This window comes from Embiotoca jacksoni, unplaced genomic scaffold, assembly GCF_022577435.1.
Source record: "Embiotoca jacksoni isolate LCO1_2020_lvr unplaced genomic scaffold, fEmbJac1.0.p SCAF_4, whole genome shotgun sequence".
NCBI classification, from domain to species: domain Eukaryota; kingdom Metazoa; phylum Chordata; class Actinopteri; family Embiotocidae; genus Embiotoca; species Embiotoca jacksoni.
The window spans coordinates 6,420,464-6,439,579 of record NW_027185392.1 but is presented as its reverse complement, the minus strand read 5'-3'; the positions used below and the strand labels follow the sequence as shown (position 1 = coordinate 6,439,579).

The 19,116-nt window shown below is 43.3% G+C and overlaps 1 protein-coding gene across 4 annotated transcripts in view; it reads right to left on the bottom strand.

The window, feature by feature from the left end:
* Positions 1 to 5,689: 5,689 nt before the first annotated feature.
* Positions 5,690 to 19,116, bottom strand: part of dlc1 (DLC1 Rho GTPase activating protein) — a 79,886-nt gene continuing 66,459 nt past the window's right edge. For all 4 annotated transcript variants that reach the window (XM_069166890.1, XM_069166891.1, XM_069166892.1 and 1 more), the window contains 10 exons: positions 15,795 to 17,458; positions 14,880 to 15,059; positions 13,101 to 13,260; positions 11,955 to 12,162; positions 11,171 to 11,387; positions 10,638 to 10,752; positions 9,140 to 9,355; positions 7,935 to 8,152; positions 7,647 to 7,820; positions 5,690 to 7,560 (listed from right to left, as the gene is read on the bottom strand). In XM_069166890.1, coding sequence (XP_069022991.1) covers positions 7,455 to 7,560; positions 7,647 to 7,820; positions 7,935 to 8,152; positions 9,140 to 9,355; positions 10,638 to 10,752; positions 11,171 to 11,387; positions 11,955 to 12,162; positions 13,101 to 13,260; positions 14,880 to 15,059; positions 15,795 to 17,458 — 3,258 coding nt within the window. In that variant the 3' untranslated portion in view covers positions 5,690 to 7,454. The remainder of the gene's footprint in view (positions 7,561 to 7,646; positions 7,821 to 7,934; positions 8,153 to 9,139; positions 9,356 to 10,637; positions 10,753 to 11,170; positions 11,388 to 11,954; positions 12,163 to 13,100; positions 13,261 to 14,879; positions 15,060 to 15,794; positions 17,459 to 19,116) is intronic.

The following is a 19,116-nucleotide window of genomic DNA, read 5'->3' as shown; positions in this document are numbered from 1 at the left end:
ACTGCACGCATGTGCGCCCCACATAGGTTATGATGATACTCTATTTGTGTGTCAATGAAAACTAAAGCAGTTTATTTGTCCATTAACACTATACTGATCCGTATCACGGGCGTCCTAATGCATTATAGTCTAGAGCATGGACTCATTAAAAATCTATTATTTAATTTAAATCTGCTTTTTTGATAGCCAATATCCGTACTTTCTGCCTCAAAGCAGAAAGAGAGTCCACCTTTTCAAATCCAGTATTGATTGACACAAGAGATGCTCTCTGCAGATATGCTGTCATAACATGTCGTCCTAACTGTCACCTCCTGTCCTCTCATCTCCTGAAGTCCAAAGGTAATAGCCTTGTGTCAAAAATGCATAAAGGAAAAAGGCAAAAGCAAATTACCTTACAAGAGCACGTGATGTCTAAATGATCCATCTTGAGATGGAGGTCAAACATTTTGTTCTTGCATTCAGTGGCCCTGGCCGCTGCAGAAAATATTTGAAGGGGGCCAGTGGAAATCTTGAGGTAGCAAACTGACAAGGTTGTACAATATAGAGGGATATCAGGGACACAAGGTAATACTTAAAAACACTGTGGTGTATATTAGATTGAAAACTTTTAAATTCCTTGGCTGAGCTTGTGAATATCAAATCATGATACTCTTTAGTATCACACTTGTTTTTTGTGCCAAACTCAAATATGTTATTTGGTGATTATCTTGCAATTTTATATTCTCCAGATCTCCACAAAGTTTGATTCACCTGGAGTCATTATAAGTATCTATGAGAGAATCAATCTTAGAATCCATCAGCTATTGGCCTGATAACGATTTAGCCTCTGAGGGTAATGGACAATATTTTGGGGACTCCGGTGGAGCCAGCGGATTTCCAGGCCAAGACTTCCTCTTCCATGTTCTGGTGGTTATTTACAGTCTGATTAGCAACTTTAGACACAAGAATAGAGATGGAATTGAGAGATGATGTCTTCTGTACAGTTTAAACTGTTAATAGTTTGAAATCATCACGATAAAATCTAAGTTTTATCCAAATTGCAACTGGATTTTTAGTTTCTTGAAGACATTTATTCCTTGTAATCTGAAAAGGATTCTTAAATTTTGACATACCAGAGGGGAGGTCCTTTTTGTGGGAAAATTAAACCCTGAGAGTCGTTGAGAGTTGTTGAGGTCACGTGGGATCCACCCGGCCATCCTGTGGATCGTTAAGGTCATAATAGAGTGAAGGTGTGTTTCTGGTCCTAGGGTCACCTGGCCATCATGTGGGTCGTTAGGGTCCTGGTGTGAATGGTATGTTTTCATTAGTGTATAATCACCTGAATGAAAAGCCCTTCATATCTACACAGGGAGCAGGTCCTCTTCCACAGAGCCCACCATGTTTCACCACCGTGTTTCTATGGTAACCCAGAAAGGTCATATTAAACAGTTGCTGTAGAGAGGGCCTTTTGCATTTTTCGTGAGTTTCACAAATTCTACAGATTCTCCCACTTGGAAGAAGAGGATAAGTTAATGGGTAATTCAGTTAGTTGCAATGTGCAACCTCAACGCTATGCCTCTAAATCCAACACACTGCTCCTTTAAAGTGCTTTCAAACTGATTGTTATGGTGATATTCATATTAAAGATAGGGGTCACCTGAGCCAGCCCCACGAGCTTTATCAACAAGGACAAATTTAAGGCTAATTTTAAAAGCAGGGAGGGTGTTTGCTTCCTGAACCCAATCTACAGCTTGTTCCACAAAAGAGGAGCCTGATAGCTGAAAGCTTTGCCTCCCATCTGTGGAAAATATTTGAAAGCACAAGTAATCCTATATCCTATATCCTATATCCTGATAGGGAAGTGTTTTTACCACCGCTGCTTCCCAATAATTTTTTTATTGTTTTATTAATGAATGTAGTGCTCTACTGGTTAGAAGAAATGGAAATACTTTGCAAAATGTAGTCGAGGCTGTATGAGGACGACCTCAGTGTTAACTGGAGGGGCTATTGAACGGTATACTGTGGAGAGACACTGACTTCTAGTGGTCAGTATGATGTTACTCTAATGGACACGCAAAAGGGGTTATAGAATGTTTTTTATATCGTTAATTCTTTCCCTCATGAATTTAAATAAAAATATATTCTATACAATGACTATACAGCTGTTAATTTCTGTGTTTTGATACAAAACCATCATGTAGGAAAGAAACAAACATAAAAATAAATATTTGCAGGTATTAGCAAATACTGAAAAGAAGAAGTGACAGGAGATGAGAGCTCATATAAACGACCAATTTATGCTCAGGGTTTGTCTCATGTATGTTTTTATCATTAATTCATGTTGTCCACCAGCTCTATGACCACTTGAAAGACTTTACTCTGATTCATATTTTTACGAAAATGTATTCTGAAATTCAGGTTTAAAAAGAAGATTGCATATGTAAATCATGGAACAGTACGAGCATTTAGTAATTGTGTGTAATCTATGAAGTGTAAATCTATATAAAGCATAAAATATTTGGCATTAATATGTTTTAGTGCCTTAGCATGTTATATTAATTTTACGTGATAAATGTAGTGTAAACTGCAGACAACACAGGGTGAAGAGTGCAGAGAAGTCTGTTGTTGGGAACAAACTAATTGTATGATGTACAACCATCAGAGGGCAGTGTTGAGCTGTGATCACAGACTGTATATAAAAAGGCTGTGTTATGCACACATAACGGATTTACGGCCAATTCAAACACCTGGTGTTTGGCCCATGACAATTCATCACGAAAACAGGAAGATGTGTTTCTTGCCTTTAGCTCTTGTGCAGGTTGAAGATTAAATCTTTAAAGGATGCCAAAACATCTGCACCTTAAACAGAGAGGGATGTCAGAGGTGCTCAAACCTTGAATGTTGATGCAACAACTTAGACCGATTGGGAAAAACACATATATAATGACAACAATACCTAAAAACGTGAATAATTTGCTCTTTCCTTAACTCTGACAATGCAAGTATTTAAATCTTGCTCATTGGCTTCAGTAAAAGTGTGAATGCAGCCTGTGTCTAAACTGATGATACTGAGCTGAGATAAAGAGATGATCATCTCTTTATCATTACCTTCACAAAAGAGGTTGTGTTTTCTATACAGTGTTTTTGTTTGTCAGCAGAATTATGGGAAGACTACCGTGCTGAATTTCATGAGACTTGGAGGAAAGGAGTGTCATGAGCCAACGAAGAACCCATTAAATTTGTGAGCACATCTCAATCACTGTTTAGGGTTAGGTCACTTTTATTCACATTGCAAGACAGCATTTTACTAAATGCCATACATCTCATGAAATAAGCAAGTTTAGAAGTATGATTATGCAACGTTCCATGTTCAAGTGTATCAGTAATCCTCTGGGATACATATGTACTTGCTCAGTCTTAATACAGCAGGAAGTATGGAGCACTCGCGGTCAGTGGTTTCATAGTGGAGAACTGCAACTGGTACAGCAGCTGAAATTTGAGCCTTCAGCTCAGAACAAGTGCATTTTGACATTATTTCGATAATTGTGGAAATATTTGTAATCATATGTAGCAGTTGTAGATTTGCATATCATAGAGGAGTGACCTACTGGCCTCTGTGGAGGACATACTCTCAAGTGATTAGGTCACTACAGTAAAACTTGCATACCAATGTGGGTCCGTGTTTGGAACCTTTTCCAGTATGAACACTGACCCTGTTGGGACCAGTAATCATCATGGGAACCAAAACCTGGTCTTAATGTTAGCAAACGTCATTTCTAAGGCCCTGGTTAAGGTTAGGGTTAAGGCAGTGAATTGAGGTTAGGTTCAGGTTATGGTTTGGGTTAGGCTCTCCATCCTGAATGTTAGTAAGTCCTAACACAGATAGCTTGTGTGTGTGTGTGTGTGTGTGTGTGTGTGTGTGTGTGTGTGTGTGTGTGTGTGTGTGTGTTTGTTTGCGTAGTCATTACCAGCAGTACACATTTTGTTCAAACACTAATGTTCTAAAGAACAAAAAGCAGGATTCTGTTCTTGTCTCTGCTCAAAATCTTTGCCGCCAGCCTGTGAATGTCTGAAATATTGAGATATGCTGAGGAATGATGAGGTCAACTGTGGAAACACTGTGGGATTAAACTCTCCTTCTTTTCCGTGTTGACTCTTCAAATATGGCTTTATCGCAATGACATACCATTTCTGTTGGTACAACAGTACTTCAAGTCTTCCATCAGAACATCCCAGTCTTCACAGATATACTGTATGTGACCCGCAGTTCTTCCATGAAATTTTGCATGTCTGTGGATGATGCAAGAAATAAAACAATCAGTAATAAGCAGGTTAGCTTGTATGGTGTTGAAGGTTTTATGCACAGGACAGGCTTTCCAGAGGTGCAATGAAGGCAGATTGTGTTGTTACATCCTTATCATAAGGACAAGGACTGCCTGTGCTAATATTATTCTCCACTTTATGTAATAGAGAATTAAATAATGAAAAAAAAAAAAACACACCTGGCACGGGCAGAGCAACAACCTTTACACTGTTCTGATACAAACTGACCGCAGTATTTTTTTGATAAATGCCTGACAAACAGGAAGAAGAGCACACACACTCTGAAGAATGCACACGTTCATATTCATTTATCAATGTGGGAAACGTTCAGTGCTTCATTCTCAAATAGCGGTGCAGGAATGCAGCCCTGCTGCTGACTCTTGCTCAGCCTTATCTGGGCCTGCACAATCTGCCAGAGGTGTTCTCAAGAGAAATGTACACACAAGTACGTGCAAAAACACAGCAGCATTAAGAGTGTGACAGCAAAAAAAACACACACACAGGAGAAGAGAAATGGAGAGTCAGAGAGAGAGAATGACTTTGCCTGTTGAGGTTATGTTTTTTTAGACAAGGTGTGAAGACAAATCTGTTGGATGTACATGACAAATTCAAAGGCACACATTGGTTACGGGTGTGTGACCCTTTCGGGGTCTCTGGTTAATCTCAAGTTTGCGTTGCCCTCAGAAAAAAAAAAAAGTGAGCGTGAGTATGGCAGCATAAAATGTAAACACATCGTTTTGGCTGTGGGCCTTCCCAGTCAAGTTAACACTTGCTCCTGCCGTCACACTGTACGTGTATGGAAAGTACTCGTCCTCGAGCTGTGGAAACACACAGTCCAGCTTTATGGATCGTAGTAATTCCAGTGTTTGGATAAGAGCGATGCATGAACCAAACACATACAGCACATGGGAAAGACACTTTTCATAAAGGGGTACATCGCCCCCCCCCCCCCTCCACTCTTCATCGCGGCATGACTGCCCTTCTCCGTGTTGAGTCTGACTCGGTCTAGACCAGGCCAGCTGTGGTACAACAGACCCCATTGTCTTCTGCTATATGAAACTGTTACGTAAGAAACAAGACAAGGTGTGAAATCACCATCTACCAAGTCCAATCATGGAGTTATTGGTGTGGAATGAAGGCAGGACACGGAGAGATGTGGATGTGGCGATGAGGGGAAGTGGAGAGGGAAATCCAGAGCAGGTCTGGCTCTGAGAAGGTGTAATTACCTGGAACAAACTGTAGTGTAAACAAGTGACTGTAGAGATTAGGAGGGATTTAAAGAGCAAAACCAGAGCAAAGCCACAACTTCACGGTCTGAGAAGTTGCATATGGTGTGGTCTCCATGTATACTCATTATTACGCAACATACACACACGCACACACATAATTATTATTTTAATACATTTAATAGTGCACTTTGATTAACCTGTACAGAAATAATATTAATAAAAAAGATAAAACATTTTTTTCTGTAACACAAAGCTTAACATGTACAATAAAATAAAATAAAATGATATGATACAAAACAAACATATATCTGAGGTATAAATATATTTGCTTTAAATTAACTGTCATTGTCATGCGTTATTATTTGGCAGAGACACAGTCGCAAGGTACAAACACTTATGATACTAACAATGGCTTAGTGAATTAATCATACAACTCGACATGAACAATGCACACCCTCAGATTGAAGCACGAGTGTCATGAATTAACAAGGTCGACTGTTATGAGGACCGAAATCTTTTTTAAACTTCCTTAAAAACACTGACACGACAGTACAGAGAAAGAAGCTTACACAAAGATAGTTTTCCTTCCTTTTTAAAATCGCACATTCAGTCTGCCCTCTTCTTTACAGTAAAACCTGTAAAATCTCCACCTTTATAAAAGGACCATTTTTTTTTTCTCTGTTTTTATTCTCTTCTTTATAGGACCAGCTGGAGGCTTCTGTTGCAGGTTAGAGCAGTGAACTGTGTTTTCTGTTCACATGTACGTCAAAGCAGTTGTAAAATTCAGTCCTTATTTAAAACAATGTTTTTCAATATACATGTGATGTCTGGCCTACAACTATTATAAAAAAAAAACTGTGCTGTGCTCTAAACAAAACAACCTCTAACACATGAAACAGTGGGATTTCTTTCAGCTTTTTCTTAATTTGGTCCATTTAATCTGTTGGTCTTACATTTTTTTTGTCTGCGTGAGACTTCCTTACAACCTCCTACTCATCTTTAAAGTCTTTGAATAGTTCTCTTTTGGCACTATGTTGCTTTACTAGCATAGAAACTATATTTTCTTCTGCATCTCCAAGAATAAAGACAACTTCCATATGAAGTTCATGACACATTGAGGCTAACGGAATTAAAGTTTTCTTGAGGAAATTAGGAGACATCTATTTGTGCGTCAGTAAATGAGGTCCTTACTTGAATCTCTCTTTTCTAGTTGGTGAGCCAGCCACCACAACTCATCAGTCTCTACTTATGAAACACTAAAACCCTCCGTGCTATCAGCTACCTGTCATCTCACTATTTCCTGTCTATTGTCTCCACTCAGTCTGCATTTTACCAGCACATTCACATCTTTCCCCACCCATGGATTCATCAATCAGCTGACCACAATAATGTCTACTATTCCTACTGTGCTTTGCTGTAACAGAAAAAGGGACAGAGGTAACACGAGACGGACACCAACCATTACTGTGTGGACAGAATACTATTATGTACACATTATTCTGTGACTGGAGAACCAGCACGACAAATATGTTTTAACTATTTGTTGCTTCGCGCACGTACGCGCACACACACACACACACACACACACACACACACACACACACACGTCGAATCCCGCTTGCTTCTCAGAAGCAATAGCACCCTTTGGATAAAGTTTATACCATGCACCCTGTATCAGCAACATCACGTCGTCTGGCCCAGATAAATGTTTGTGTGACTAGAGACTTCCTGGCAGCATGCTGAGAGTCCCAACAGAACAGTTTTAAATGTAACATCAGTGGCCGAAAAAGTCCTTCAATCCAGGATCCAGAGTTTGTCCTTTTAAATACGAGTAGAAAGAGGCTCGGACCCCGTCGACCTCTCTGCTGAAATGACTCTTTTCACTCCAAGAATCTGTCGGTGTCCAAATGTCACACTGCTTTCTCATTTGTCCACGGACACGGACACGGTGAATGAGTCTCGTATCCGCGCCACCTCAGCAGCGCACAAGTGTCCGTACAGTTTATTGTACCACTCTGGGAAACGACCCCTGAAAAGAAGAAAGACACGTGGCATTGGCTCACTGGCTTACTATGATTCATAATTCTTGTTTGGTCCTGTAAATGATTCACTCACCTGCAGTCGATTCTGGAAACGTGTGTGAGTCTGGATTTGTTGGATCCGCAGGGCTCGATGAAGTAGCGTGAAGTGAGGACGTTGGCTCGTACACCAACCACCGGCGCCCCTTCATGGTCCACAGACGTGCACACAAGTGCACACGCTCCCTTCGGCAGGTCTGTTATCCATGTTCTGGTAGAAAGTGTCAAGAGTTCAGATTAGGAACAAAATATAGTGATCAAGAAAACTGTGGAAAGGAAAAGACAAAGATATGAGACACGGACGAGCAGAAGGAAAATGGTCTACCTGAGCACCAGGTGGTCTCTGGTTGGATGTGGAGCCATGGTGTTCCTGACATAGTGGTAGACCTCCGTCCTCTCGTCGAGGGTCTCCACTACTCGGCTCTCGAGCAGGTCCTCGTCCCAGTGTCCCTGCTCACGCAGCACCCGCGTCAAAATGTCCTCGGGACTTGCAGGAACCTCAACAGTCACTTTCCAGAGCCGCAGTGGAAACCCATCGTGCACCTTATAAAATCAAATATGGAAAGACCCATTTAACTCGCATACAGTTTTACATTTCATGTCGTTATTTGAAAGCAGAAAGATGACAGGAAATTGGAGGCAGTGAAAAAATTCGGGGAATAACATGCAACAAAGCATGTTATTTTCATAGATAAGTATGAACTTCAAGTGTCTTATACATGTGTTTGGGGGCTTCCTGTAGGATATCTAATTGTATCAGTCATGTCATATTATAAAAATTAACTGTGGTAATCCAGCTGTGATTTCATGCACAACGGTCGGGCTGTGTTTCAAAACATCCCTTTGCCCTTTAGCCAAGTCAGCTGCTTCATTCTGCCATCAGATGATGAAGAGCACACACAGTCTTCGCCTTGTGACTTTCAAACTGGAGACCAGATAACCTCATCCAGGCCCCATGCACACTAGCCACAGGAAATGTAGGCCTGGGATAATGGGGGAGGTTGTGTGTGTGTGTGTGTGTGTGTGTGTGTGTGTGTGTGTGTGTGTGTGTGTGTGTGTGTGTGTGTGTGTGTGTGTGTGTGTGTGTGTGTGTGTGTGTGTGTGTGTGTGTGTGTGTGTGTGTGTCTGTCTGTCTGTCTGTCTGTCGAGCTGATGTCATTCTGGGATGGAGTCCAGTGCTGGGATAGGAACGAGAAGCCAAGGGCCAGGCCACTTTCACACGGATGTGTTTCTATACAGGAAACCCTAACTGCTGGTTTTCCACTCGGTATTTAGAGAAGCAGGAGAGAGGCGAGGCTTAACGCGAAGACAGGAAACAGAGATGGTGTGTGTGCCTCATGCATGGTGGCTTGTTTACACATAAAGACAGTTTGACTGACAATGTGCTTTTTCCTTTTCAATGATACATTTTTCCTGAATCCAATTACTTTCGCTTTGTGGCATATTTAGCGTTGCTTTCACCCGTTGCCACAAACAAACGCTGAAAGCAGCCACATAGAAAAAGACGGTATGAAATGACGGTAGACCTACCTTCCTGCAGGCCAGCTCGGCGTGCTCGGGCGTAGAGCAGCTGTCATAACCTTTGAACTTGTCTTTGGCCTCTTTGAGGAGACTGTCCAGGCTGTCCTGCAGGTAGGCCCTGTAGCCTCCTTGCCCGGCGTCTTCCCCCATGAGCTCCTCCAAGCGTTGCGGCAGCAGAGCCTGCTCCACGTAGGAGTTCCTGCAGCGATTCATTTCATCTGGGATCTGTGACAAAAGAGGAGGAAGGAGGGTCAGAACATTTACTCAAGTCTTTTTCTTCTCCAATGTGTTGCAGGGGCCATTAGCAGGTAGGGTGTATGACGGCTAAATGTGTTTGATTTGACAGATTCGGTTCACCTTCCTTATTTGTGAGAAGCATCAGTAAATATTTACCACAATATTGTTCCATGTAAAACCGAGAGACGTAAGGGAGATAAAACTTGGTGGACAGCCTCACAGTTTAAAGCTGCCCTCCACTCAATATTATTTCACTTGAATGTCTGAGCTTCACTGAGCAAAACACATTTTTTATGGGAAAAATGTGTTATTATTCAAAGCGGGTCAAATTTCACAGGTCTTAAATCCTGTCTGGACAAGTGATCAGCGCCGGGTCTCTGGACGTCATGCTTTGATTTGGTCAGGCATCTCTATCTTTATTACATAATCCCCTTAATCAATGGAAAACTGTATTAAGTGTGACCTGGATAAGGATGCCAAACACATCCTGTTTCATCTCCCTGTTCATTGTTTATCTCATTTATTTGTACTTGCCATCTTTCAAGTTTAATTGGATCCTAACTATATTATGTTGTGAGATTGTCATTAGATAAGAGAAGGCTGGCTCACACGGAAGTTACTTCATTGGACATCTTCCATTTATAAACCTCCAAAAGCAAATACCAATTTCATTAAAGAAAATAATTTAGGATATAATTGAGTTTAGTTGTGTGATGTGATGATGAGAGGAAGCCAGGAAGCTCCCACACAATCTAATAAAACTTGTAATGATATTAATGACCCACTGTATGTGGGCTTTATGCATATACTGGAGGAGGTTGGAAAAGATGGTACAAGGCTTTAGACTCAATGTCATTGTAATTGGATCAGTTATGCTGCAGTTTGCTGATTATTTCCTGTTGTGTCCAGTCGAGTGGTCTCCATGTGGAGGCACTGAACCTCACTGACTGAGACGGATTCATGGATTTGGGACATTTGTTTGACTATACTTTAGTTTAACTTTCTCCACATATGTTTGAGGAGGGTATAAATGGACAGAGGCACAAAGTAAAGTCGAACAGAGAGGCCTTCAAAACAGGGGCCCAGTTGACACATTTACTTTATGTAATCATAATAATGGTTGAACAGACGACAGCATGAAATGGATCAACCAGTTATGCAACCGGGACGACGTTTGTTTACAGGACAAACACAGGGACACAAGGTATGTGTGGTGGTGGCACGGTGCAGTTAGAGCACACGGTCATTTTCAGTATCGTGAACCACTGACCCTGAAGAGTTTCCTGCACTCCTGGATCATGTGTGCCAGGCCATGAGTGGCAGCCAGGTTCTCGTTCAGGTCCCTCTGGTCCGGCTTTCCCAGCGTCTGCTTCCGGTTCATCACCCTTTGACAAAGAAGGGGGGAAAAAACAAGTATATGCATGACAATATGAATTACAGCATCCATCATGTATACAGTGTGGAAACAAAGAGTTACGCTATATGCAGCATAGCGCATGCGCGCGCGCGCACACACACACACACACACACACACACACACACACACAGGTGCCATATGTGTTTCTTGATGAGGTTAAGATATATTTGGAGCCTTTCTATTTCCTCTGTCTCTCTCCCTTCCTCTGCTCTCCTGCTTTGTTCTCTTCCTTCTGCTTCTCTGGCCTCCATCTCGAGTATCCTCCTCTTTGGTTTCTTGTGGCCCTTTCCCGTTTTTAAAATGCACAGCATACGACACGTTATGTAAGCTGCTACGACACTAACTGTGCCAGTAAAAGGCGCTGGCATCCTAAAACAGACACGCACCTCGGCGAGGAGCTCTCCTTGCGGCGCAGGGTGTTGAGGTGGAAGAGGGACGGGGCCAGACAGACGGCCAGGTTGGTGGGAGTCATCTGGTTCTCGGCCACGCTGGCCGTCACGTCACTCAGCAGACACAGCAGCGTCCGCAGTGCCTCTCGGTTCTCATCCGGCAGCAGCAGCACGGCAGCACGAGCAGCCTGGAGACGGAGCTCCTTCGGCATGTCTGGAGAAGAAGATGGAATTTGTCAAGGATGCGGATCACAGCTATTACCCGCCATCATGCCACATCATTTCTTTTTTTTTGTTGTTGTTTTTTTTGCATCTTTTGGTTAATTCAGGAAGCAGATTCTGCAGGACTTCCCTTCGCCTGCCAAGAATGAGTTACGACGGGATCTGCGCGGACCTAAGTGTGTTACATAAGCTTATATGGATGTGTACACTATATGCCACATGTTCATACTTCATGCGCAGGACTGGCTTTGTTTCCCCTAAATATGAACATCTTCTAATGCAATAGGAAACGAATCCCATGTTAACAGAGGATTCATGGTATCACATTCAGTATGTCACGTTATTCCGCAGGTATTTCCTGCTCGTCTGTTTGATTTATTTGAATGCTTTTACAGTGTCTTGCTTTGCTGCAGGCAAGAATCTACAGCTCCAAAACAGTACCATCACATGTATCCCTTCGTGCAGGCTTCTGACAGATGTGCAGCTGCATGTGTGAATATTGTGCAGCTGCATGTGGACGTATTAGTGACATTGTTATGTATGTTTTGGGGATTCTTACACTGATAGATCTGCAGGAAGGTCTCAGACAGTTTGCTAGTCAGCAGGGGTTCTGGTAAATCTCTGAAGTACTGCTTCAGCATGTCGGCGACGTCATAAGCCGACTGGCCCCCGTAGCTGACTCCTCCCCCGTCTGCGCCGCTCGCCTCGTTCATCTGACGAAGAGCTTGGATACGAGACTTCACTCCCGATTTCCTGAAAAGACCCACCTGGACAGAGAAACGAAGAGAGGCAGCGTTACATCACTCATACATACAGAAACCTGATAAGTCAGCTTTGAACTATAATTCCCTCATTATTCTCAGTGTCACCGTGAGTGCAATGTTTGATCTTATTAATCGAGCATATCAAAAATGATTCATTTCGCGAAATCACGCACACAGAAATCTCTTTTAAAGTGACAGGCTGTTACGGTTGGAAAATAAGATTCTTGACAAATCCAGAGCTTACAGTCAATATAGTTACGTCACAAAAGATTCTTTTGACTGCATTTACAAGAAACTCCCAGTAGACAGTTTTGTGCTGAATGCTGTATAAGACGCTGTTTGAAATGGCAGTGTTGGGGAGGAAAGGAGAAAAAAGGCTTCGGATTGTCCAGTTGGAATATTTTCCCATCAGCTTCCAAACAGAGGCGCCTTGTCCGGCTTTGAAAAGAACACCGTCGCTCTCTTTTTTATTTTTCCCTCCATTACTAGCTGTTTTCTACCTTTCTTTTCCTTCTGCACAAACACTTTCAAACTTTTTGCCAGTTGACTTTCCAGCTGCACACTTTGACTCTCCCCAAGCCTCCAGGCTTCAGCGTACGTGCGACATGGAGATGACAAAAAAGGGGGAAACATAGAAACTGTATACACATACAGACTAAGTGGGTATCATGCTTTTTCCGATTCACTGCTCCGCCTTACGTAACATCCAGTAAAAAAAAAAAAAAAAAAAAGTATGGATGAATACTCGACTGATTGCAGATGTCCTGAAATTGAGATATTACGCAACTCAAGCCGCTTCAAAAACTTTTTCCATTAGCTGAAGGAACTAAAAATGGTACGTCGAGCTAAAACCAAAAGCCTCGCATGAAATTTGACTTTGTACTAAATGTTGTATTTTGTGTATGGCCCATGTGTGTGTATTTGTGTGTAGTTTATGTTACCTGGTCGAGGCACTGGTTACGCAAGTAGCGCATGGCCTGCTGAATTCCTTGCGGGAGGGGCTGGCCGGTCCGCTGGACGATGACTTGCAGTGGCACACCGAACACATTCCTGTCTTTGTAGTCGCGCACCTTGATCCGCTTCATAAACTTTGGCACAGCCCTGCAGCATGCACACAAGAAAAGAAAACTCTATGACTTTTAATCTTTATGCAGTCCAACAACTTAACGACATTTTTTTCACTCTTATGTCACAACCGTGGAGGTTAATTAGCTCTGTGAAAACAGAAAAAACAAAAGACAATCAAATTGTTGACACACAAAATTGATTTGTCGCAGCCTCAGACATGTTTCAAGTGGATTTAACATAAACTCTTTGAGAGTAAATCAAATTGCTACAGAATTAGTCTTGCTACTTAAAAGTGTCTGTGATATGTGTGGAAGGAGGAAATCAAGAGGCTTGTCTCCAGGTTTATGAGGGGTGAAGGGGACAATAGAGGAGGGGAGCGGGGTGTAATCCACGGTGTCAAAGGGGGAGGAACCCACTGCTTTATATATCCGCAAGCAGTGTCTGTCTCACTATCATGTGAATGTGCGTGCATGCACCCGGGTGCCCGTGAACAGCGAGTCTATAAACTGCAAACCTGGAGTTGAAACATGCAACCCTGACCGTTTCACAAGAATGTGCTCACAGATTTATGGCTGCGCATCTATCTGCATGTCTTTGAGTGCGTTTAGCACAGAGACGCTGTGCGTGACTCAGGACAAGCACGTCTTTGTAAGAGCTGCTGTTCACAAGACTCGCAGTGCTTCTCAGAACCACAGTTTGGGGGGGGGGAATGAAAAAAGGAGCATATTATGATCCCAGACAGAATTCTGAATATTTATGGGTCTCCAGCATCCAACAGTTGGACTCTGTCTTTTAGTGAGCCACAACCTGTCATAAGACTGCCATAATGCCTTCTATTTCTGTCCGTGTCAGGCCATGGGGGGAAGGAAAAACACAACGAACTGAGAATTTTTCAGTTTTGGTGAAAAAACAGGCAACTGTATACATGTTTGGTTCGCAGCTATTTTACACAATAATGTCTTATAGTAGAGATTTTGTAAAGAATGTCTCGTAATACATGTTCTGCTAGACAAACTAAAGTCTTGTGTTTCCCTTGCATTTTGCGCAACTTTAAGTTCAGGGCCTTTCTATCAAATGCTCTTTCTAATGGACTTTTCCCCGGGATCAGATGTGAGAAAAAAATACCAACATGCAGGACTGCAGACGAAATAATTCAGCAGCATTAAGGCCTGGAGCCACTGTGAAATGTCCAAATTAGATACGATAAGTAGGACATTGACTGCTATTGGATAATTGTGAGCAGTGTATAACGTGAGGGCAGACCTACATCCTAGAAGTGGTATGGAATATAGTTCAGAACGGTATTTGTTGTTGGCAGCTTTTTCAAGCCTCCAGCTCAACACCTTGTGTGTGAACAGCCATGATTGCCCCGTTGAGAAAAAGACAATGTACGCCCCTTCCCAGCAATTATGGGCCTGGGAAAAGAATGTGAAACCCAACCTCTCTGGACAGCCGTCACCGTACTATACAACAACCTGCAGATGGAGGGGATTGGGAGAAGGGTAGGATTGAGGGGTAGTAGCTGCCTTGAATGGATATATTTTAACAGGAACAATTTGCTAGATGAAGATGTCAACAAAAACGCCTTCTCCTCCATGAACAAAACCTGCAATTCCATTGCATAACCCTCCACTTTACACAGGTCTACTTACCAACTGAAGCCATGTTTGTTTGTAGGGGTGTGTTTCTCCAGCAGAGCAGTGAGCTGCAGGAGGGAGAGCTTCTGGAGCAGATTCATCTGTAGCACAGACTGGCAGCTAATCTGGAGCTGGGCGGAGGCCAAGCTGGGCCGATGGGAGTTCTGGAAGCTCGGCCAGCGCAGCTTCTGCGGTCTGGAGTGAATTGAGAGAGAAGGATGGAGCACAAATTGAGATGTGAGGAGAGGAGTGATGATTGAAAAATAGCAGTTTAAGTCTCGGGATCTGTGTCATGCCGTTTGTGTATACATAAACAAAGAAAATAACACAGGGCCACACACAGCATTTATAGTTGTACGCACAGACCGATCAGTTTAGGGATTACAAGGACTGTGTACATCAATCAAGAGATTGTCTAAAAGCCTAAAAACCGCCGAACGTAATTCTGCCTGTGAATTCCTGAAAGCACAGAAACGGTCTCCATGGAGAACTAACAGCATTCCAGAGTATTCAGCAGCATTATGTAAAGAGAGAACTCTCAGTGTGTCCCCTTGTTTATTCCTCGCTGTCACCTTTTATGGAGAACCCCTCTTTTGTTTCTACCTGTTTGAGTTTTACATAAGAAGAGCATGAGCCTATTCGGAAGCAGCAGGCTGAATTTGAGATCTCTATCTTAAAGGAGCAGTTCACACAAATATGAAAAAGTAACAAAAAAAAGTTATGTAAAAAAAAAAAAGAAAAGGTATCTACAGAATGGTTGACGGTGTGGCTTTTGGATTCTGTATAATACATGTTGCTGTTTAAATGGATGAATGCGTGCCTTCATTTTATTGGGGTGGAGGCACAAATCCCAAAACCATGATTAGACACCATGAACTGACCCTTTATTGGTTATAATGCATTAACATAGTTTGGATTTGCTTCACTGACCTGCTGGTTCGAGTTAGAGACGCTCCGACACCAGAATCTCTTCTCTCCCTCATCCCCTCCTCTCCCTCGCCCAGGGGGTTTCCTGTGCTGTCTTGGTCACTTCCGTTCTCCGTCTCCTCCAGTCGGTTCTGCAGAGGAGAGGACGGGCACGGGGAGGCCGAGTCCAGAGCTGAATCGGAATCTCCTTCCTCCTCTTCGTCCTCCTCCTCCTCTTCCTCCTCCTCGCCGGTCACAGCCTCGGACCAGGCGTTAACAAAACGCTGCAGGCCGCTGACATGTTGAAGCACTTCCTCTAATTTGCGCTCATCCCCCTCTTCCTCCTCTCCTTCCTCTCTCTCAGCGTATGGGACGTTGTCATAAAAACTGAGCCGGCTGTCGACGGAGCCTGAAGAGCCGCGACGCTGACGTCTACTTTGACGCCCCCTCAAGATCACAGAGTTTCCGTTACCGTTCCCGTTGTTATTGCGTGAACTCCCATCCTGCAGGGCTTTGGGGAAGGTTCCAGGCTTGTGGCCCTCTGGTAAATAGAAGAAGATCATGCCGTCCTCTTCCTCCTCTTCTTCTGCTTGTCTGCTATTGTCTTTAACAGTGCAGTTGTTCCTGCGGTTCTGCTCGTCTACCGTCATCCCATTACTCGCTTGGCAGGGGACGGGCAGGGCAGATTTGGGTGGAGGTGTTGGCTGTCGACCTGAAGCTTGTTGGAGAATGCTGAAAGGATCAAAACCCTCCAAATACATTCCTCCTCTCTTGCTGGAGCCGGCTGCTGTGCTGTGGCTGCGAGCTCGTGTCACTGGACTCGGTGTGCTCACGGCACTTCCACTGCTTGCCTCCGACTGGCTGCTCCCAGTGCTCCCAGTGCTCCCGTTGCTGGTCTGAGTGGAGTAAGACACGGAGCGGTTCCGGTTAAGCGTCATAGTCTGAGTGGGATTGCGGTGGTGAATTAGGTTCTCGTTGAGGTTGATACTGGAGATGTCGACACAGTTGAGCCTCCGCAGTTTGTCATCATCTAGACCCTCTTTAATGACAGGGCCACTGATTTCTATTTTCCCACCACTGCTGTTCCCCTTCTTCTTCCTCTTGGACGAGGTGCCGCTGCGAAGCCGCAGACTCTCCATCCTTTTGAGGAAGCTCTTCGCTCTTGATCGTGTACTTTTGCCACTGTCACCACCTCGATCCAGACTTCCTCCGATTCCTACCATCCCTGTTTTCACATCAAAGGTGAACTGTCTGAGGGCTTCCAGAGGCGATGGAGGCAACCCATCGGACAGAGAGTCCTCATTAGCACATCCTGACCCGCCGGTGCCCGAGGAGGAGCACATGCTAGCTACCGAGCTGGCACGGGTGGCACCAGCGGGTGCAGCGTCATTTACCAGGCCGGCACCATGGCTCTTCTCTTCTCTTCCTCCACTCCCACTGCTGTGGATGGAGCCCACTTCAGGCTGTTCACTGAGGTCAGTCAGCACACTCTCTGAACTGTTGCCTTCACGCAGGGCAAGCTTGCCTTTCTGGGATACTTGGTCCTTGGGAAACGGGGGCTGGACAGCATCTGTGGGCAACGCTGAGAAAACCTCCAGTTCCTCCATGCGGGACCAGCGCTTGCTGTCCCTCTGGAAGGTCCAGCGGCCACTGATGGCACAAGGCTCGTCCTCATCCGAGTCCTCACTCTGAATAGGGGGCGAAGGAAGGGAAAGAAATAGCAAGAAGAGAAGGAAAAAAGAGCGGGAGGGAAAGGAACAGTTAGAGGACATTATGCACGGCTGTGTTTTCCACTTCTTTTCCACATTCCTCCCCTCGGATACAGGAAACTTTCTAGAGTTATTGAATATATTTTAAAATTGTTCTAATTTTAAACTACGTTAAATATAATTATATAAAATGGGGGTCAAATACACAAGACCTTTTAGGTAAGGTCTGAAGAATTCCAGTGACATAATAAGTAAGCAGTTATCTGAACTGAGATCTTGACGTTATGCGTATGACATGATGAAGTAAAGATATTCATGTCCAGTCTGTAAACACATCTCACTTACTTCCTGACTGCTTGGACAATACATGCAATAATCACAGAATAAAATGGCCCTTTCGGAGTCTCATTTTATGTACATGCACCTTACTGAAATACACACACCTCCCCCACATTGGTTAATCTATCTTAGGCCCTGAAGGGAGTTGAGGAAATTCCATTATGACCCCTATAGCTCACAATGCAGCCAGCCAGACAGGGGTCAACCCCCACCTCCACACACACCCCACAGTCTTTACATCCACTGTCTGTATGCTTGTATGTTCACACACATTCAGAGTAACACTACTGTCAGTTTTTCGTCTTCCCCTGTTGTGAATAACCAAAGCTCATAAAACCAAACCACAGGCCACAATTTAACCACCCCCCTAGCCTCATTTTTTAAAACCTACCTATTGTATAATCTGAACTCAGAAGAACACAAAACCTTTTTTAAACTGTCCAAATAAAGCTACTTTACTAAGATGCCCAAAAATGTACACTTTGAATTCAACAATCCAGAAATAGAATGATTAAATCAAGCAAAATAGTTGTTTTACAGCTTGTGTGTCATTTTCCCTCCTCACAAAGGGTACATGATATAATGATATATGGAGCATATATCATTATACATATCATCTACAGTATGTGCTGCAGTGGAAACATAATGTATTCAAATACAGTTCTAATAAAAATTAACAATTAGTGGGATTTTTCGCTGCCACAAACAGAGCTTTTCTTAAAAAGACTGATTTAGGGAGGACAAAAGATATTTTTATGATAATTTTGTAAAACACTGTGACTTGTTTCTCCACATTTTGCTGGAGACAGGAAGATGGAGATTTAAGAGAGGGAATGTGAAGACACGAGGAGATCAATGCATTCCTAAGCTGTCTGGGTGTGGGGCTAGGCTGGGGTGGGTGGCTGTGGTCCCATAAGAGTAGAGGAGTCAAAGAGGCAAATAACCTCTTTGGCTCCTCCATTCTTCTCTGTTGACTCCTGAAATGAAAGGTGACACAGAAAGGGTCATCCTGATGAATACCGTCACACATGGAACAAGGATGAGAGTATGTAGCCCTTAAGGCCATGAGGGAATTAAGGTTGATTTATGTAAAAAGGAGCACAAAGTGACAGTGTCTTTCAGTTTAGAGTCTAGTTTACTTGGAACGCTGGTCTGACGTGTAACGCTGGGATTTTTACAGAATTATCCTCCTTTCTTCAAAGAGGAGGAACACTTTTCAAGAGGCTGGCTTTCTTGAAAGAGAAATTTAAGACGGCTTTAATGTGAGGGAACTTTCTCTGAAAAAAAACAAAAACACT